The 20,220-nt window shown below is 52.0% G+C and overlaps 4 protein-coding genes and 1 non-coding gene across 5 annotated transcripts; 3 read left to right on the top strand and 2 right to left on the bottom strand.

The window, feature by feature from the left end:
• Positions 1-41: 41 nt before the first annotated feature.
• Positions 42-3,706, top strand: STEHIDRAFT_137323 (COG6-domain-containing protein; the record flags this gene model as incomplete). Its single annotated transcript, XM_007300680.1, has 12 exons — positions 42-548; positions 678-808; positions 997-1,191; positions 1,296-1,463; positions 1,562-1,716; positions 1,808-2,073; positions 2,180-2,316; positions 2,415-2,490; positions 2,560-2,904; positions 2,971-3,063; positions 3,121-3,186; positions 3,245-3,706. The coding sequence occupies 12 exons, from the start codon at positions 42-44 to the stop codon at positions 3,665-3,667; spliced, it is 2,562 nt and encodes an 853-aa protein (XP_007300742.1). The 3' UTR covers positions 3,668-3,706.
• Positions 3,707-3,932: 226 nt separating this feature from the next.
• Positions 3,933-4,007, bottom strand: STEHIDRAFT_t81. The gene has a single exon. It is a non-coding gene; the product is annotated as a tRNA-Ala (tRNA).
• Positions 4,008-4,103: 96 nt separating this feature from the next.
• On the bottom strand, positions 4,104-8,898 carry STEHIDRAFT_137322 (RdRP-domain-containing protein; the record flags this gene model as incomplete). Its single annotated transcript, XM_007300679.1, has 15 exons — positions 4,104-4,928; positions 4,991-5,092; positions 5,157-5,322; positions 5,396-5,441; positions 5,512-5,604; positions 5,663-5,752; positions 5,831-6,243; positions 6,305-6,472; positions 6,526-6,536; positions 6,602-7,062; positions 7,135-7,166; positions 7,227-7,971; positions 8,039-8,135; positions 8,200-8,417; positions 8,541-8,898. 15 exons carry the CDS (start codon positions 8,896-8,898, stop codon positions 4,104-4,106), a joined length of 3,825 nt encoding a protein of 1,274 aa, XP_007300741.1.
• Positions 8,899-9,145: 247 nt separating this feature from the next.
• Positions 9,146-13,255, top strand: STEHIDRAFT_118750 (ARM repeat-containing protein). The gene is made up of 12 exons (XM_007300678.1): positions 9,146-9,311; positions 9,369-9,451; positions 9,516-10,138; positions 10,224-10,323; positions 10,378-10,456; positions 10,516-11,075; positions 11,149-11,528; positions 11,642-11,766; positions 11,848-12,217; positions 12,281-12,447; positions 12,524-12,695; positions 12,773-13,255. The coding sequence occupies exons 1-12, from the start codon at positions 9,211-9,213 to the stop codon at positions 13,190-13,192; spliced, it is 3,180 nt and encodes a 1,059-aa protein (XP_007300740.1). The 5' UTR covers positions 9,146-9,210; the 3' UTR covers positions 13,193-13,255.
• Positions 13,256-13,549: 294 nt separating this feature from the next.
• On the top strand, positions 13,550-16,900 carry STEHIDRAFT_91950 (pyruvate dehydrogenase e1 component alpha subunit). Its single transcript, XM_007300677.1, has 8 exons — positions 13,550-13,615; positions 13,681-13,953; positions 14,132-14,470; positions 14,578-14,706; positions 14,785-14,903; positions 15,026-15,155; positions 15,233-16,013; positions 16,088-16,900. The coding sequence occupies exons 1-7, from the start codon at positions 13,568-13,570 to the stop codon at positions 15,392-15,394; spliced, it is 1,200 nt and encodes a 399-aa protein (XP_007300739.1). The 5' UTR covers positions 13,550-13,567; the 3' UTR covers positions 15,395-16,013; positions 16,088-16,900.
• The last annotated feature ends 3,320 nt before the right edge of the window (positions 16,901-20,220 follow it).

Raw genomic sequence — 20,220 nt, 5'->3', positions numbered from 1 at the left:
CACTTTACACCAAGGTCCCTCAGCGCACCCCACGCCAACCAATGTCCTCCTCACCAATAACCACCCGTGCATACCTACCCCCAGCATCCTCCCCTTCCCGCTCCTACGACCGCTCTCTATCCGGAACATCTTCACCAACCCCCCTCTCGCGCAACCCAGTCTCCCTCCGCATCTACAAAGTCCTCGGTGCCAACTTCGACGACGACGCCACCAAAGAGGCCCTTACCACCCTCTCCGACCTCTACTCTTCGCCTTCGACGTCAAACGCGGCAAATGGCACTGCGAAGCCCAAGGTACCTACGAGAAGAGCAAGTGCGTACGTAGACAGTGAAGACGAGGACGATGAGGACGAGAGTGATGAAGATGGTGTTGGTGGGAGGCGCGTCAATGGGAATGGGCTCGGAGGTGCGGGGAGATTGAGTTTCTTCGAAGGTCCACCACCGGGAGAAACGGCCGCGAAAGCTCGTAAGAACTTGAGGAGGGATATAGAGCGGAAGTTGGCGGAGGGCAGTCAGAAGTTCTTGAAGGCGTTCGGGGAGGTCAATGAGGTACGTCGTCCTCGCCACACGTATCGACGTCTACCCATTTTATATGTGTCTTCTTTTTATTCATCGGGATTCTGTGTACATGTGCTAATGTATTAAATGGTGTTGCGTTTGGCCGGCGATTTGCTTTAGAAATTGGATGGATTGCAGGAACACATCACCGCTATGCGGACTCAGTGTGGCGAGGCGCAGTCACAGCTACATTCCACGAATGAAGCGTGCAAGGTACTTCTGGACCGTGCAGGAAGTCTACGAGAGGAACGGTACGTCTCGTTACTCTCCTCCTATATAACGCATTGTCCCTGTCCAATCCTTCTGGGGCAACGGCGGAACTGTGTGGCGTCGACCTGTGGCGCCCTCCGTCCCTCTCCACTCCACGCCCCTATCCCTCTTCTCTCTTCTTTCTCAACCCACTCAACTGACATACTCTATCATCCTCCCACTCATGTAGACAATCAATAGCCACCCGCCAAGCCATCGTCACCCTCTTCCTCTCCCGCTTCACCCTCTCCGAACCCGAAATCGAAGCTCTCACTTCATACGACGTCCCCGTCGGTCCGCGCTTCTTCGCCGCCATGGACAAGACTATGAAAATCAGAGATGATTGTAGGGTGTTGATGATGGGTGATGGCGCCGGTGTCGCTGGGTGAGTTCTCGGTCTCCATTTCCAGTTTCTTCTTTCCCTGTTGTTGTTCGTCTGCTCATGAAATTGACAACCGAATTATTGGTGGTTATTGTGTGATGAAATAGTCAAGATATAATGGCTGCGACGTCGCAATACCTCGAAAAAGCGTACGACAAGATCTTCAAATGGTTAAGTCTCGAGTTCCGCCAGATGGGCAAAGACGCGCAATTGGAGGTCGGGGAGTTGATGCGGGAGGGCGTGCAGAGACTGAGGAAGAGACAAGAATTGCTCACGTATGTTTTTTTTTCTTCCTCTCCCCTTCATCCCTCGTAGCTGACTTGGTCTGCTGGTCGTTTCGTTGTGGAAATGAACTGAATGGGAAATAAAATAGCGAGGCCTTCCAAATCCTTTCGCAGACGCGACAAACGGCCCTCCTGAACGCGTTCCTCACCGCCCTCACGCGCGGCGGTCCTTCAGGTCTTCCGCGTCCTATCGAACTACACGCACATGATCCTTTGAGATACACAGGCGACATGTTAGCTTGGGGTGCGTATTCTTCTTTTCCCCGGCCCACTCTGGATGTTTTTCATTGTTATAATACTTGAGCGATGAATATGCTCATCATATCCCTCCACAGTCCATCAAGCCATCGCCGCCGAACACGAATTCCTCGAATCCCTCATCGTCTCTCCCGACCCTCCTTCCTCTGACCCGTCATCATCACCACAGCAATCTGCGTCCAGGCCCGATATTATAGGCCGAAGACCGACAATAACGGGACGGATGGTGGGCAGCGTGCGGACGTTTGGAGGGGAGGGGAAAGATGCCGGGAGGAGGGAGGAGGAGGAGTGGATGAGGGAGTTGATGGATGGGGCTGTTGGGCGGGTTTGTGTGCCACTACGCGTGAGTTGCCCCTTCCTTTGTTCTCTCCATTTTAGGATTTAGATAGAGTGTCTCTGACGTTCGTGCTCTTGTGTATTGTGTGGCGGGTGGCGGGTGGCGGTTGTAGGCGCGTGTGTTACAGACCGTTAGAGCGCAGGAGAGCAGCATCGTGGCGTATAAAGTCGCGAATCTGTTACAGTTCTATACGGTCACGATGATGCGGACGATAGGTGAGGAGGCCGTTCTGTCGAGAACTTTGAAGGAGTGCGTCTTTTTATCGTTTTCATCCGTTGACGCGCGAACACACTGTTTTCGAGGTACCTTTAAATTTCTGCATTTTGTGCTCACGGCTCGTGGTGTAGGATCACGGATGTCTCGTATAAAGTTTTCTTCGACGCGATCGAAGCGCAGGGACGCGCTCTCCTTCGAGTCGCACTCGTACGTTCCTCTCCTCTCCTCTCTCTCAGAGTCCCTTCTCGCTCCACTAACACTCCCCACACCCAACAGGATCCCTCCGACACAGATCTAACTCCACCCCCGCCCCTCCTCTCCCACTGTCAAACCCTCCGCGAGATCCTCTCCGTCTACGATTCCTCCCTGCTCGGCGACGAAACGCCAACAGAAAAAGAAGAAGGCGTGCGGGGGATACTGCAGCGGATGGTCGAGCCCGCGGTAGAGATGTGTGTAGAGAGCGCGGAGGAGAAGGCGAGGGGTGTGTTGCAGAGGGGACATGGGAGGGTGAAGAGTAGAGGTGGAGTCGGGATTGGGAGGGACGGGATCGGGATGTTGTCGGGGCAGAGGGAGGGCTGGGATAAGGATGTGTTTGTGGTTAATTGTTTGGTTTATTTGTTGGTGAGTTGGGTTTGGCATCGCATGGTGAGTTGGACGGTATGGGGCTTATGAATTTTATGTGTGTAGAACGTGCTTGAGCCGTATTCGTTTACGGCGGAGAAGAGGAAGTGGTTGGAGGGGATTGTGGAGGATAAGGTCCAGGAGCTTATCCAGCAGGAAGTGAGTATTTTCTTCATTCATTTTCGTATGTAGCAGTAGCGCTGACAGGTTTTATAGTACGACGACATCCTGCGCGCCACATCGCTCCAAGACGCCGCCCAAGCCCTCTCGAAACCATATAACGTACTTACCCTGCTCCTCTCCTATTTCTCCCCATACTAACATCACCCACCCCCTCCAGGAACCCCTCTCACACCACCCCTCCCTCCAACCCTCCTCCCTCTCCACCTCCCTCCACACATTCTCCTCCTGGCTCTCCTCCCCCTCCGTAACGCACTCCGCCCGGCTCTCCCACCTCACCTCTAAATCACTACACGCCCAGGTCCCACTGCACGATCGGATCCACAGGGCGGCGTTGAGGAAATTGGGGAGGTTGTATGGGAGGCTGTGTGAGGAAGTGAGGAGGAGCGAGAATAGGTACGAGGCGGGGGCGGTGTTGTTGGGTGGGGAGAGGCCGTTTGGACAGGTTGGGTTGTTGTGGCAGATTTTGGGGGTTGAGGAAGAGGGGGAGGGGGGTGGAGATGAGGGCGCTAATATTGGGGATCGGAAGGAAGGTGGGAGGGAGAGGAAGGGGAGTGAAGTGGACAGGGGCGAGAAGGCGTGAGGATGGGGGTGCGATACCCAGGCAGGAGTCATATAGTTAGCCAATATTTTTGTGGGTTCGCGTCCGATGCTTCAATTGAGACTTGGAAGTGAATTCTGCGCGTCCTTGGACGGTTCCTTTTTCGGTTTGAAGCTATGGCTGGATATCTTGGCATAATTGAATGGAACATGGCGCTATAGCGTGTCTCCGTACAGACATCCTTTAGCAAAGGATTGTCCAAAATTAAACGGAGGACAAAAAGTAACATTCTCAGCTTTGGATTATTTGGACATATCCGGAATTGAACCGGACACCTCTCGCATGCTAAGCGAGCGTGATAAACCAACTACACCATATGCCCATGTATTGCTTCTCTCTTTAGAGTAGTATAACCGTACAGCACTCAAGAGGAATGGCCAAGTGAAAGCTCCGTTGGGCGTGCCATACATACATCTCACTAAGGTTCTTTGTGTACAGCAAAGAGCCCAGGTCGAAGCTCCCCCAGGCAGTCCAAAACGACCCCCAAAACAACCCATTGAAAACTATCGATTCCTTCCGCGGACGGATTTCCCTCTCCGTCTTGTACCCTCTGAATCAACGCCCATTCGTACGTCTCCCAGGCCGCCTTCAAAGCAGCCCTTACGTTCGTCCCATCTGCGCCACGAGGATTGGCGATGAACTCCTCCCGGATGCTCTTGACGATCATCCCCGCATGCAAATTCATGCCGGACGTCCGGTCCTTGCGCCATCTCTTATTGGCGCAATTAGACAGGATAGCCCCGACGACGACCTCTTCCTCGGCAAGAATGTCGGTTGGGGAGTCCGTCAGCGAGTGGGTGACGCGAATGTAACGTAGTTCGCGGGCGTATCGCTCAAACAGTGTGGAAGGCGCAGTGCAGTGATGATAGAAGTCGGAAGTGTTCTCCATGACCGATAGAACGTCGCGGATGAAAGGCGTAAGAGTTGTATGGATTGGGTCGTCACCTATGTTGACTGCAGTGCCGTCGCTCGACCTTTGGTGCGTACTATCACTGCGAGCGTTGGAGGCAGCATTGGTAGGCAGAAGCTCAACGTTCTCGAAGAGGCGACCAAGCGCGCGATCGGACTGGTAGAAATCGCCCTCTCTCTCATCCGATACCTCCGCCCGCGCCCAATTCGGTCTGAAACGCGTCGGTGGGTAGGGGATCCTGTCAGTTTCGACGGCTATGCCGTTCTTCGGGTAGTCTACTGCTTGCGAGCAGAGTTTGGCGAGTTCAAGGCAGAGAGGATTGCTCATGCCATCCTGTATGCGATCTCATAGCGTGAGTTTATACTTGACAAGTTGATCTACGACGCAAGACTCACTTCTGATTGATCTGGAGAAACGTCGGTACCGTTAGTAGGCCGGTGGACTGATGACGAAAGAGTCTCACCGGCGATAGTGAGTAGTCTCTCTGAGAGCAAGCCCTAGACATTCACGCCCGTGAGTGTTCGTCCACAACAGCCGACAAGCTACAACACAATGACCTACCAAGACATCGGACTGGATGTACTCGACGACGAAGGACCAGACGTCATCTTCAGTAGCCGGGTGATCGAGTGTATATGTTCCAACGGACTTGTACTCTGCGGGCGGTTTGTGCAACGTCGGAAGCAAATTGGAGTCACAATCAAACCCGACTATGTCGAACATGTCCCTGTGAGAGTGTGTGTGAGGGTGGAACGAGTGGCACGGACTAGAGCAAAAACAGTCATTTTTATAACACGTACCCATCGACATCACCTCCTCCGAGACACGAAGCCAGCGATCGAGTGCCTGAGGGAGTGGAAACATCAGTGGAAGATTGTATATATCATCAAGGATCTCAGACGACGGGTAGACTAACCCGGCACGGCGGGTAACACGACAACATTCTGCAGGCCCCTAAAGAAGCAGACCTTGTCTTCCGGTGGCTTGCCGATAGCGCGGACTCGTTGGACTGATGGTCATACTCAGCGGGTACTCCATCAGGTTGCGAAAACAGGATCGCAACTCACTGTCACCAGGATCATTGACAGGGCTCCTTGTAATGAAGCAGTCTCCCTTCAAGAACTTCGGTTCTGCCTTATGGCCATCCCGAACGCACGCTGAACATTTAAAGGGCGAAGAAAGTTGAGTTGTTATCGCCGATTCAGGACTCTATCAAGGACAGAAAGAGTCTTCACCATATATTTCCCCCTCCTTCAGGGTGGCCACTGAACTCGGATCCAGTCCTTCCTGTATGTACGCCTGGCCCTCGTCCGCCACACCAACCAGCTTGAAACCTCCGGGAACCGGTATCTGAGCCTTATGTTTGAGGTCCCTCAACCGACTGTTCATCGCAAACCGAAGCACGCGTTCCAAAAACGGGTTTTCGAATGATCTAACGACATTTTTGTGGCTGCTATCCTTGAGGACAGCAAGGCGTTCAAGAATAAGAGGAAGATCGAATCCAATGCCGAGCCGATTGATACGCAGGAAGGCGACGAAGCTGGCGATGGAGTCTCCGGCAGTGAAGATGGTCTCTTTTGCTTTCTCCTGAAGTTTCATGAAGGTGTCTATGGGCACACCACGGTCTTCGAGGACCATGATGGTAGACCTGGAAGCAGATTATCACTAATCAACGCGTGGGAGAGTGAAATTGTGAGAAGGACTCGGACCTGTTGAGGGAGTAACGATTTGGTCGGTCGAACGCTCGGACTATCTCGAAGCTCGCGTTGTTCTTCTCTTCTTCATCTACGTCAAACTTTTTCATCGAGGGCCGAAGGCGCATCCTGATGCCCGTCAAGCAATAATCGACAACTACTACGCCCTTGAACCCTAGAAATCTGAAGCAAAGTCAACAATGAAAAAATACGCAGACTTGGAGACGAAAACACACCTTATCTGGAACTATTGAACAAGAGTAGTTATTAGTAATGTCATACCAATAGGAAAATCAAAAACAAAGAACACACCGCATCAGGTTTCGCGCGATCCTTATCCTTATCCCACCCCTTGCTGCATAAAGTCGCCCAAATCTCATCCCGCAGATCCGAAGAGATAGTTCCCACTCCGTCTGTATGCTCGTACGGCGATTCACCTAAGTCAACCATATCGTCATCCCATTGTTCCCTTTTCAGTCTTACGGAAGGCGTTGTGGCGGAACATGTCTGGCCAACGCGCGCGGCAAGCTTTGACGGCTGGTTTATCACTGTGGAGAAGTTGCCAAGAGAGTGGCGTATCATGTCTGCGGTGATATGCCCACATAAGATGGTTGGACTAGCACCAACGGGTACATCGAATGGATGGATGGCCCAAAGCGCGTGTGAATCGCGAAGGGAAGACGAGGAATATGCGAAGAAATCAAAATGTCTTCCACCCAATGAAAACCCGGGTTTGAGGAAGTCTAAAACACGCTTTTCGAGGAGATATCCTCCTATAAGACATATGATATGGGCCTGTAGTTGAAATAACTGTTTCCTTGTATTAATGCGAAATGACTGCTCACCGTCGACGGCCCTGTTGAAGCGGTACTGGAATCTGTTAAATGAGACACTTGTCAGGACAACCACGTGCACCAACTGACATGAAAATTTGTACCTGTCCTCGTCACGAAAGTCCACCCTAACGAAATTCCCAACCAGCGTTGAATCGTACTCCTGATAGCCTCGAATGACCCGATTGTTCTGTGTTGGATACGGCCCCTCCAACAACATCCGCGTTGGCGTGATCGTAATATGGTGACACATGAAATAGCTGTCAGGAAGATCCATCTTTCGCAGCCGCATTCTCTCATCCTTCATTCGTCCGCAAATCATGTCGAGTAAATCTTTTGGTGAAGTCTTCGAGCCCGAAGCTGCGCCAGTAATCAATTCCACGGAAAACTGACGCAGGATCTCACTAGCGTCTGAGCCATGCTCCGCGCAAAGATTGTCGATATGAGAGCGAAGGTTTACCCAAACTTCGGTTGTCGACAGGAGACCGTTGCGCATGAGCAGTTCGACCTGAAAGGCCGTATCCCAGTTCATACGAGTCAACCACTTCTCGATCTTCTCGAGCCTGCGCGTCAGTTGTTCGCTGGTGGCGAGCTGCGTATTGTAGGAATCCAACCAGCCCGGTGATACTGGCGTATAGTAGACAGGTAGGGGCTCGACACCTGCGATGGTGCACATGTCCATGAACTGGAAAGGGTCGTCAGAATCTTGCAGCGTCAGGCGAAGATGACGAGCGTAAGGAGCCACTTGTTCGTGCGTGTCGTTCAGCCAAGGTATACGGCGAGTTTGAGAGTGCCCGTCAAAGCCGCCCCTTACGAAGATCGCTGATGTGATAAGGTTAAAGACGATGTCTGGTATGGAGGCCAGAATTTGGATCAGATACTGTTTTCCCACACCAGTCACAGCGAGATGGCTTACAAGCATTACCGGAGTCATTACCCATGCTCATAGAACGAATGCTTGACCATTTTATGATAATGGTGTCCTTTTTCAACTCCGTCTGCGAGTTGCCCACCTGCGATTGACGCGTTAGTACGTGGCTCAACATAGCACGGTTGACAAAACGAGAGAATGCTAACGTAAATCTGTATCTCTTTATGCTCATAGTGAATACCAAGCCAAGCCTTCTTTGAGCCGTCGTTGAATCTTTGTTCATGGTCGAAGGCAAATGCGCGGTTGGCAAAGGGAGGCATAGGCTGTCGGTCCAGGGTCCCGAACTGGACTGCTGAGACCCTCAGGTTCCCGTATTTGTATAGCTGACTCAATACTTTATCGTGAGACTCCTGCTTCTCCGGCCCTGCTCAAGTCAACGTGAGATGATATGTCGAGGTCTAATAAATTGAAACGTGTGCTCGGGGAGGACGACGCAGTATAGACTGGCGACATCACCGTCATCTGCAACTTGGGCATGAAAACGTACCAACGTAGATAGTCTTGGCTAGTGTTGGATCGTACTTCCTCGTTCGACCAAAAGAAATCCGTATTTTCGTGTCCGAGCCATCTACCTGGACACAATTTCCGTCCGTTCGGAACCACCGCTGACAACTCTTGCCAAAGTCTTCGCTGTGGACGATGAGCTTTCCAGTACCATTATGACCTATACCGCCAGAGGTACGCTTATTTAGGACAATACGAAAGTTCGGTGGTCTGCCTTTGAACCACTTCGTTTCGTCCGTGGAGTCGAAGAGGTCAGGGCCGTGTAGGACGCGTTCGAAGGCTTTAGTGACATGGTATTTAGTAGTAGTATCGAAGGGTATGTCGGAGAGAAGAAACTCCATAAAGTGCTGGTATTCACGCCGAGATGATTATCGGAAGGAAAGAGGTGTGTGGACATGGGCAAGGGCATGCTGAGTTCAGGCGTTATACTTATAGTGGTCAAGACTGGTCAAGAGTAGAAAACGGTGGCGTGGGATGGGTACGTCGTGCACGCCACGCCAGCCTGAGCGGGCCGGAAGAGGCCGGAAGCAGTTCTGCCGGTTCAGCGCCAGTGTGGCACCCATCCTGCTTGTCCCCACACCAGCCAACACTTCAGGTCCTTTGCCAGCCTATAATCCCTATATCTCTGGCATTGAACTGTGTCAGATGCCGTTATGGCCATTGACATAACGACTTTGAAGCGGCACAAGAACAACGTCATCGGAAACCCGACTGCGAAACTCGCTCTTGCCAGCAACTTCTCATTTCTCCATGCGTTCGTTCTTAGTGTTCTTTCTGAGACTGTTATAGTACTCATCTGTTTCCACAATAGCCTTGTGGGGTGCTTGAATGATGAGAGCTCCGAGATAGCGGTGCAAATCGAGGCCGCGCAAATCATCTCTTCGCTTTCCTACGGTCCGTCATTTCACTTCTTCTTCCCCACATTTCTCAGCTGAAGCAACTAGCCTTTCTCGAGCAGGGTCATCCACAGCACTAGAAACTCTGCTTCGAGTGAATGCACACGGTGAAATACTTCAAGCTCTCTATCATTCAAATAACGAAACACCATTAGCACTTCGGTCTGCTCTCGCACGCGCACTGCGAGCTGTCGCGGTTGCAACAGCAGACGCAGTAGGCCCAGCATTATGGGGCTTAGGGAACGATGCATCTCTCTCCGGAACGCATGATGACGCAAAACTCGTGTACGATTACTTCTTTCAGCTGGAGGTTTTGGACGTCTACCTTCCCCTCCTTGAACCATCTTTACCCCGAGCACCAGAATCGTCAGGGGTTCCTCTTTCCAACTCCGGCTCTAGCTCCAGATCGCGGATAGCAACAACTGCATCGTATACGAATGCATCTCCTGGGTTGTCAATAGCCCAGCTTTTGGCTTTCGCGCTGAGAACACAACCTCATCGAGAAGCTATAGTAGCGTGGCAACCAGAACACGAGAGGGAGAAGCAGCATGCGAAAGAGATGGGTTCTAAGGGAAGGCGAGGGTGGGAGAAGATTACGAAGGAAGGACCTGGTGATGGTTCGAAGGAGGGCGGAGGTTGGGTGGCGAGGAAATTGGTTGAAGGATTGAAGGCCAAGGAAACCAAGGTGCAGTAAATCTCTTTCTTATGGGCTTTGAGTCGATGGTTCTGGTATTAACGCCATAAAAATTGCTTATGTGAACTATGTATAGGTGCAAGAAGCTATGTTGGGCGCTCTTGCAGCCCTTGCAAAGGACAACCCCGAAGTCGCCACATTATTGGCACAACCAGCTTTTGATTCCGCTGGAAATGGTGGGTTGAAAGTGCTCTATTTCATCTTCGGCATAAATAAATGATGTTTACCAGAACGTCCATCGGCACTCTCGCTGGCTCTGACGCTGTGCAAATCCCGCTCGCCTGATGTTCAGCTAGCGGCCGCCTTATGGTACGTCATTCATTCATACACGCACGGAACATATTAGACACTTATTTCCTGGGAGACAGCGCAACACATATAATCCGTGCCGGCTCCTCGCTCAACCCCTCCTCTTCCTCCGCCTTCCATCCACATCCCACACTCCCTCACTCACACTCATACGCTCCAGTCCCACATCCCCATTCTTCCTCTCTAGCACATACTCTTTTTCACCACTCTTCGCCTCCACCAGCACCAGCACCAATGCCTCACTCCCCTTCTACCTCTGCTCACGCACCATCCCATCCTTTACCTCATCCATACCACCCGGTTTCTGCCCATCTAGCTTATCATCCACCTCCCACATCTCCAGGAGCCTCGCACAGTTATCCGCATCCGCATCCACATTCACCGGCCTCATCCCCACATTCTCTCCATCATGGACCTGGACACGCGCCCGGAGGCGTAGGAAACATGCCATTAGGACTGGACAAATCCGCCGCCATGACGGTATTGCATGTCCTGAACCGCATCATAGGAGGATCGAGCGTCGGTGCAGGTGCGAACGCCGGAGGGGTGTATGTGGGGCGAGGAGCGGTGGTCGATTCGAATTGGAATTGGACGAGAGCGAGGGCGTGTTTCGTTTTGCGTGGGTCATGCTTTTTTCTTGCCCCACTGTTTTGATATGTTTATTTTGTATGCTGACGTGTTTTCGTGGGTAGACCATCTGATTACGGACGAGAAAGAGTTGTCGCAAACTGCGTTCGACCGGGGCTCGTTGGGCAGGTTAGCAGCGTTGGTGAAGGCTATTACACCCATTCCGTCGTCAACCTCTTCCACGAACGGCAATGGTCACGGTGTAGATAATGGCGAAGTTAACACGAGTGGCTTGGGCATGGGTATATCCTCGATTGGTTCGGGATTGGGAATGGGCACGAGTGTCGGATCTGGTTTGGGTACGTTTGGGAGTATTGGGAGTATGCATACGAGTGCAACGGATGGTGCGTTAGCTGGCAATGGTGCTGGCAATGGCGTGACGGGTATGGGTGAGGGAGAAGGCTGGGAGGAAGAGGAGGCGGAGAGTATTGGACGGTTGAGAGAGGTGCGTCGATCGTGCTGCCTCTTTCGCCTTCCATTAGGACCTTCCTTTCCCAAAACAATTTCAGCCGAATTTATACAGAGGCTAACATTTATGTCTCGCTTTTGGTGGATCAGGCAGCGCTCACGGCGATTTCAACTCTCGCGTTGAGTTCACCGGAAATTAGGACGGCCGTGACGGATGTGCATCAACTTTTGCCGATCATATCGGTCTCGATTGGGCATAGGCTTGTGGGCGTTCGGTATGTATTTTATTATTATTCCTTGTTCCTTCTTGCTCGTCTTGAAAGCTCTTACTAAGAAGGGTCCCTCAATATCCACAGATTTGCAGCATGTCAATGTGTGCGTTCTCTAAGCCGCTCCGTCGCCGTCGCACGGACGAGCCTTGTTGATACAGGCCTCGGAATGAAACTATTCAGAGAAGCCTTCATGAAAGGGTTCGATCCATCTAAACACATCGCCTCTAACACCACCTCTACGTCAGCCGATATTTCATCGCCTTACGCTATCTCCTCTTTGTCCTCCTCTGTAACTTCTTCATTCTCTTCTGAGGATGAGGGAGACGATGTGGCTATGGGTGGGGGTGCGGCGGGCGTGGCGGAGGAGGAGGAGGAGGGCGAGGATAGGAGGGTGTTGTATGCTGCGTTGTTGGCGATTTGTAATCTGGTCAATGAACATTCGCCGTTGAGACAGGTACACCTCCTTCTGGCTTCTTCTCCCAGTACTTTTCGCTGACTTGTTTGTACGTACATACAGCCCTTCGTCGAGGCAGGTCTTATCCCACGTCTCGCAAATCTGATGACATCGTCGCACGTCAAGCTTCGGTTGAACGCACTCTGGGCGGTCAAGAACTTGATATATAAGTGCGACAGTGGGGTGAAGAGGGAGGTTATGAGGGGGATTGGGTGGGGTGGACTCGAAAGGTCTGTCACCTCCTATAGCCTTCAGTTCGTCATGGTCAGAAGATTAGAAGCTCACGAGTTGTTTATTTGTTGATAGGTTGCTGAGGGATCCTGATCCGGGTGTACAGGAACAGGCTTTCTACGTGATTCGGAATTACGCGTCCAGTGAGGAAGACATCGACATTATTTTCCACGAGGTGGGCAGTGAGAAGCTCGTTGATACCATCGTAGATGCATTGGAGAGTAAGACACCTGATGTCGTCGTTCAGGTCTGCATCTATCTCTTTTCATATTTTACTTCTTTCAAGACCTCTGACGACTTCCTCCTTGGCGGTGATATCAATAGGCCGCCTGGGCGCTCTGCAACCTGACAAACGGCACACAAGACCACCAATCCCACATCCTCTCCAACCCCGAGATCCTCCCCACTCTCCGAACCCTCCTCGCCGACTCGCCAACCATCGAAGTCCGCCGCGCAGCCGTCACTTCAGTGCTCGAGATCGCGAAAACGAGCCCTTGGAAGCACGCAGAGTTGAGGGAGAAAGGGTTTCCGAGCACGCTGAGACATTTGTGTGAGGGGAGTGGGAGTCTGGTTCCTGCTGGGCATGGCGTGGGCGGTGGTGGAGGGTATGTTGGAGGGCTAGGACCGGGAGGCGGGATGATTGGGGGTGGGATGATGAGTGTGGAGAGGGAGGTTAGGGATAAGGCGAGGATGGCGTTGGATTGGATCGAGCATGGGCCTGAGGGAGCTGGACTTGTTATCTAGGCGATGATATATTGCTTTCGTGTACTTCTAGCTGTACTGTCTCGCCTTGTCTCTGCCCGCAAGTTCTATCCAAGCATGAATGGGCCACACCGTCTGAAATGCATCGGTCGTCGTCCCACGCTCAAAAATCTGTACAGGTTTCAACCATCCCAGGCGCCGTCGTACGATTTATATATGACCGAAACCGAACGCTGAGACTAAGCAAACGCCCGCAGAGGATGGGGGATGTGGCGTCGGCGGCGATGATTTGTCGCGCGTTTGCGTCGGGGCGCGAACGGACGCTAATTGGTCGCCCGAGAACTCCCGGCGCCCCAAAGCTCTCTTTTCGCGTTCCGCCAGCCATTACCTCCCTCTCCCTCTCCCCTCTCCTTCATAATGGCCTCCCTCGCCCGTCTCCGGCCACGTCTCGCCCCCAGGCTTTCTGTAAGTCGTTGCGAACAATCATGAATAAATCTTGTTTGTTCTGATAGATGTAATGCTCGATGTAGCCTTTCGTCCGCTCGCTCCAGACAGCGGCGGACAGTACACAGTTGACCCAGTCGCTACCGGACGACCACTCGCATCCGTTCACGCTCAGGCTTCATGAGGACTCTTTCAGGACATACAATGCCGACCTGCCATCGTTTGATGTCGATGTCACCAAGGCGGACCTCCTCAAAATGTATCAGCAGATGACGACGATGCGGAGGATGGAGCAGAGTGCGGATGCGCTCTACAGGTCGAAGTTGATTCGCGGTTTCTGCCATCTTGCTATCGGACAGGTACGTTTGACGTTCGCGTCGACTGGACGTGCAGTCGTTGTGCTGTGTATGTTACGTGGCACGTTTGCTGACCGAATTGATTCGTTTCGTTCGTTTCGTTCATTTCATTTCAACCCACCGCGTACTCTGTTCGTCGGAATGCTTCGAACCACCACCAAATCATTTATGCACTATACAGGAAGCCGTCGCCGTCGGCATTGAACACTCCATCACCCCCGAAGACCTCGTCATCACCTCCTACCGCTGCCACCCCTTCGCCGTCCTCCGCGGCGGCACCATTACCGGCGTACTCGCCGAGCTCCTCGGTCGTCAAGGAGGCATGTCCAACGGCAAGGGTGGATCCATGCACATCTTCACCCCTCGTTTCTTCGGAGGGAACGGTATCGTCGGTGCCCAAGTTCCGCTCGGTGCAGGTCTCGCGCTCGCGCAGCAGTATATGGGCAAGCCGACGGCTACGTTCGCGATGTATGGTGATGGAGCGTCGAATCAGGGACAGGTGTTTGAGGCCTTTAACATGGTGCGTTTCCTTCAGCGCTTATACTTCCGGCGTTTGCTTGGTGGAAGCTAAAGGTTGTGTGCGGTGTGTGGCGTGATGTGGCGTGGCGTGGCGTTCTTGTGTTGTAGGCTAAGCTCTGGAACCTCCCTTGTGTCTTCGTTTGCGAGAACAACAAATACGGTATGGGTACCTCCGCCGAGCGCTCTTCCTCCAACACCGAGTACTTCACTCGTGGAGACAAGATCCCCGGTCTTCAGGTGTGTTCATTTCGCGACCTTTCAGTGTTGTCCTTGCTCACGGTTTTGTGGACGAATTGGATGGGATGTGTGGAATAGGTCAACGGTATGGACATCATCGCTGTCGCGCAGGGCGTGAAGTACGCACGTGAATGGGCAATCTCTGGCAAGGGCCCTCTGCTCCTCGAATTTGTTACTTACCGTTACGGCGGTCACTCGTACGTTTTCATCCACATCCATGTCTTCCTGTCTTCGTACACTGACCAACTTATCCTTTTCACTTCGCTTTGTCTCTGCTCTGGAAAAAATTGGGCATTGTAATGCGGATTTCGATAAATAGGATGTCCGACCCGGGAACCACCTACCGTACCCGTGACGAGGTCCAGAAGATGCGGAGCACTCAGGACCCGATCCGTGGCTTGCAGAGGTACATCGAGGAATGGGGTGTCGCTACCTCTGAGGACCTCAAGGTTCGTTATTTTCACCATCCCCACCCTCAATCCCTAAATGTGGCGCAAATACTGACCCAACGCGGCGTTATAATTAGAAAATGGACAAGGAGGCCAAGCAGATCGTCGACGAGGCGACGGAGGAGGCTAAGAAGTCGCCGGAGCCTGCGCTCGACGATCTCTGGACGGATATTTATTATAAGGGTACCGAGCCGCCGTTCATGAGGGGTAGGGAGAGGGAGGAGGTGCATTACTTCTGATTGTGACGTGGAAGTGGAATGTGCCGTGACTTTGTTGTCGTAGCTACCTTTTTCTTATTTCGTTGACGTTTGACTGTCGTGGTTTGCTGTGCCCGCTCTTGAACTCTGGATGAGTTGATGGCGGGTGACGTGTTGCCGTGCAGGGTGCTGGCAATTCTTTGGGCTTCGCTTTATGGCTTAGGTGAATAGCGGCTAGCCTTCTTCTTTTTCTTTTCGATGCGGTCCAATGAGTGGGGTATCAACGCATCTTTGGGCGTGGTTATGGTAGATGTGGATAGACGCGAGTCCCGTTTGTTTGTTTGTTTTGCTCTTCTCTTCTCCGTTAATATGTCGGTTCGGTAGATATATTAAGTAGATAATTCATGGCTTGGGTTCATGGCATTGCGAATGCACACCACTGGGAGAGTCTGATAAATATTGTTCGACCGGTACATACTGCGACGACTTTGTCGATGCGGAGTTATTAGATTCTCGCTTTCGCCTCTGGGGAGTAGGCAGCCCTGGCTACATCTCTTCTTCAAGTCCACCGCCTTCCCTTCTACCATATCCCTCGTCTTTCTGCCATCGTCACATTCATTGTCTCCTTCCACCTCACCGCCTTGCAACCTCAACAAACGAGCTAACAGTCCCATAGCAATAACGGTATTCTCAGCTCGTATCAAGGATTCGAATGAGAATAAAGATGATACTCACAAACTAGGTCGCTCGTTGCGGTGTGGGCGACGAGAGTAGATAGAAAAATCACCCAAGTCGTCATGTGGGATGGTCATATATTCCCTATCCGGCGAGATGGATGAATAGTACAATAATGTGAAGCGCAACTCAGAATTATCGGAGGCCCTCCAAGCACGAACACGTCCATCTGAATATGTATACAGTCGGCTATATCGGTTCCACATAGAAACAAAATCCGTGAGCTCCTCGGAAGATTGTGGAATCAGCTCGCCACTGGCAACATTCCATATGCTGATGTGCTTGTCGCAAGCAGCGAGTATGAATCTTCCATCTGTAGAGCAGTCGAGATGGCTGACAGGGTGGTTAGGCTCTGCGAAGCTGTGAATAATATCGCCAGAAGATACATCCCACATCATAGTGTTGCCGAACATGTCGCTCGAGATAACCCTGCTGCTATCCGACCAAAATACCACAGCACTGATCCAAGTTTTATGCCCGGTAAACTTGGCCAGTTTCGTTCCCGTCTGTGCATTCCAGATGCGAACTGTATTATCCCAGAACCCGGAGACGATGTATCGCCCGTCTGGAGAGATTGCAACAGCGGAAACAAATCCCTTGTGACCCTTCAGCGGCCCAAGAATACTCTCGCAGGTTTGCACGTCCCACACTGTGACTGCGCCGTCAACTGAGCCAGTGACGAAGGATTTTCCATCGGGTGCGAAGGCGGTGCAAATAATGTGCCTGCGGATCGGGAAAGAGATCGTTTTGTGATGATACCAGTCACCAGCTGGGGACCAGTCTTTGAGTGTGCGAGAGTGAGTGGTGCCGATGGAACGGGGAGGGGTAACAGGATGTCGGTGGCGTTGGACAGTGCTGGCCGATGCGTGAGCGGACTGACTCTGCACGTCCATGGGATCGATGAGACGCGGGTGGAAGTCTATCGTCGACTGTGTCGTGGAAGGAAATGGGTGAGGGATGATTGAGGTAGATGATGTATTCGTGGGCGGGGCAGAGTGTGGGGGCGAGTGCTCGACGTGTTCTGGGATATGGTACGAGTTTTCTGAAATTCAAATGGCGTAGCAGACGTGTATTAGGCACAATTTGTTACGGACACGATATTCTGGAGAAAGCACACTTACGATAAATATGAGCGGGCGGCATGGATACATTGGATGACGCGTGAGCCGCAAACGATGTGTGTGACGTTGATACGAAGGTCTGAGGGTTGAACTCGAGTTCGGTGTCTGCGGACGGTAACCCGTGCGCACTGGTTGTCTCCGGAACTGTGGCCATATCAGGATCCGTAAAAGTGGAAGGAAAAGCTGGCTCGAGAATCGATGGTGTAAAAGGAGGACCGATCGACGGATAATTCGAGTCGTCCACGAAAGAGTAAGAGATATAGGGAGCATCTGAAGATTCTACAAGTGGTATGTGATGGTTTCCGGGTTCCGTGCTTTCGGAGGCCTGGGGCCTATCAAGCTCCACGTTAGACGACGAACTACATGAAGAGCAGGAAGAAGACGCACTCGCACGAAATGAACTGTAAAGTTCTGGTGCTCGAATGGTTAGGCTCGTCATCTGTTACACGCTCAACCAGAGGAGGCCCGTCTGCATCAGGACGGTTCGCCATCTCAGAGTAGTAAACGTTCCACTGTTCGTCTTGGAGAAGCTTGGTGACAGCATTGTTATGTTCAACAAGCATCTGCGATCTGGTCAACTCGCCGTCTTTGACTCGTGCGCGCAGTTCCGTCCAGAGAGTTTTCAGCTGTGGATGGTTGGCCTTGGCCATGTCCCGAGCGTTCTTCGAGCGAGGTCGTTTGAGACGTGCGGCTGAGGAGCGCATAGCAGAGGTCTGTGGTTGGCCGCGGGAATGTTTGCTCAACACGGCGTTTTGGTGGTTCTGTATCCACTTTGTGACTCTCTAACGAGTGGCGCAAGAAATAATACCTCATCAAATGCACTTGTCGTAAAAATAACAGAGTACATACCCGTCGAATTTCTTTCCATCTAGCAACTAACTCATCATGAGTTTCCGTCATTCCGCCCGGTGTGCGACGAGCGATGAAAGGAAACGCGTCTCGAAAGTCGGCGACGAGATTTTTGAGCCATGGTTTGATGTTGGTGTCGGATTGGCCTCCGTCAGCAATGATGCGAGCCTCCAGCCAGGCTTCCTCCTCCGGTATCCATCTGAATACTGGCATGGGTGACTGAAAATGACGTAGCGTTAGAAGGTCCACACGTTCATAGCAGGGACAGTCTTCCTCACTTGCACGAATGATGAAGCGGATATCCTTCCGAGACGATGAAAACGGTTGATATCAAGAAGAAGCCTAGAGGCAGCAGTAGTGGAGAACGAATAGTGCGGAAGATTGCTAGTAGACCTTACAGAGGTGACACACTCTGCTTTATACGAGTGCAAAGGCGCTCGCTGACTAGTCTAGATGGGGCGTACAACTGCCGATTAGACTAGATATAGCACTGACGAAGGCCGCTGGTGCAGTCGCGGTATTATTGTGCATAGCCTGAGGCAACAGAACAGGCGTGGACAGCATGGCAGCCCTCTTAGACACATCGGGCTAGTCGAGCATGCCTAGTTTTGGGCCAGTTTTGTAAAGTGAAGACGGCGCAAAGCGACCTCCGAGGGGCGCCTATAGAACTTTCGCGGTGATGGTTTGCATCAGCACATACATCAGCACCTACACGCCAGAGATCGTGCCGTCTCAATGCTCTAGCTATCAAGTAGAACAGCTGCAAACGTCTTCCAACTTTCCAGTTACTAGCTTCGAAGCAAAGCGGCGCCTAACAGTTCTAGACATTGACAAACGAGACTTTGGCCAGGCGAGACTTTGGCGAAACCGTTCGGCGTTGGCCCCTGAAAGTAGTCCCTGTCAGCTTTACATGTGTACATAGAGACATGCAACGGTGATGGGGAGGACGAGGGAGGACGTCGACACAGAATCTCGCAGAATAAAGGACGGGATTTGCCGGTTACCCTTTGCCCTTGTTCACCAATCTTAGGCCTTTCTCAGTCTTGTATGAAGGCTGGCTCCTTCCTTTCCTTTCTGTGACGATACCTTGTACTGGACTTTGCGTCAAACCACGGGGACAATACCATCGCTTATTCAGGAGAGCCGGAGGCATCGACTGTGTAATGGGGTAGTTCGCTTGGACAGGTATGTGGATTATCAGATCCTTGTTGATCAAGCTGAATGAGAGCTGAGATTTGTTTTTTAAAGACACAGACACGGTGGATGATACTATCGGTGGACAGACAGACAACCAAACAAATACGACTTGGCGAAATACAGGCGATTCCTCCCCGACATGCATACGAGGAGAGCGTTGTAACGATCAATATTAATAAACCCGGGCGAACGGATAGGAGACACAACACAAAGAAACAAAAAGAGGTACGTAATGCTCGTACGTACGTATCCAAACCATAGTACGTATCCAAACCATAAACGAAAACAACCACTTTTAGGCCACACCAATTACGCTGTCGATATATGCACTTGGCCCCACGAAAAAGCCACCACACCTAACGTACAGACATATCGCACCCGCGGTCCATCGTTCGTAAGCTGTTTCTCCCCGAACATCTAAATCACTCCGATCACGTCGAACCTTTTCCCCCATCCCCTGTTGACCCACCATGCCGCGAATCTCGCAGAAACGGGAAGGTATTCACTCCCGATAAAAATCGGCACGTACGGCTCCACGAAATCGTCCCCAAAGGCCTCCGCGACGTCTACAATATCCTCTATCCACTGCATATCCACCATGTACGACACCACCTTTGGCCATGGATGCTCCACGTTCGCGAGCCTCGTCTCCTCCACCACGTACGCCTCGATTTCCGACATGGCCTGCGCTTCCGGCACCTTCAAATCTTCCTCTTTTCCTCCGATGATGACGATGCGAGAGCGAGGTGGGCAAGGCGACGGCGCTGAGTCGCCATCTTCAGGTGGTAAAGCCCTACAAAAGGTGGGCGTGTCGGGGTGCCACTTCCCAAGGGTTGTGTCTGGTGTTTCATAAATGACGAGAGGTTGTCAGTGTTTCAATCAGGGTGCAGATGATGAGGTTACACATGCGAACTGACCTGGAGTCTCCGTTCCGTCATCTCGGCGAGCTCCGTCGTGCGCGTTGTA

This window comes from Stereum hirsutum, assembly GCF_000264905.1.
Source record: "Stereum hirsutum FP-91666 SS1 unplaced genomic scaffold STEHIscaffold_3, whole genome shotgun sequence".
Taxonomy (NCBI): Eukaryota; Fungi; Basidiomycota; class Agaricomycetes; order Russulales; family Stereaceae; genus Stereum; species Stereum hirsutum.
The sequence above is the reverse complement of the archived record's forward strand: the minus strand, read 5'-3'. Positions and strand labels throughout refer to the sequence as shown.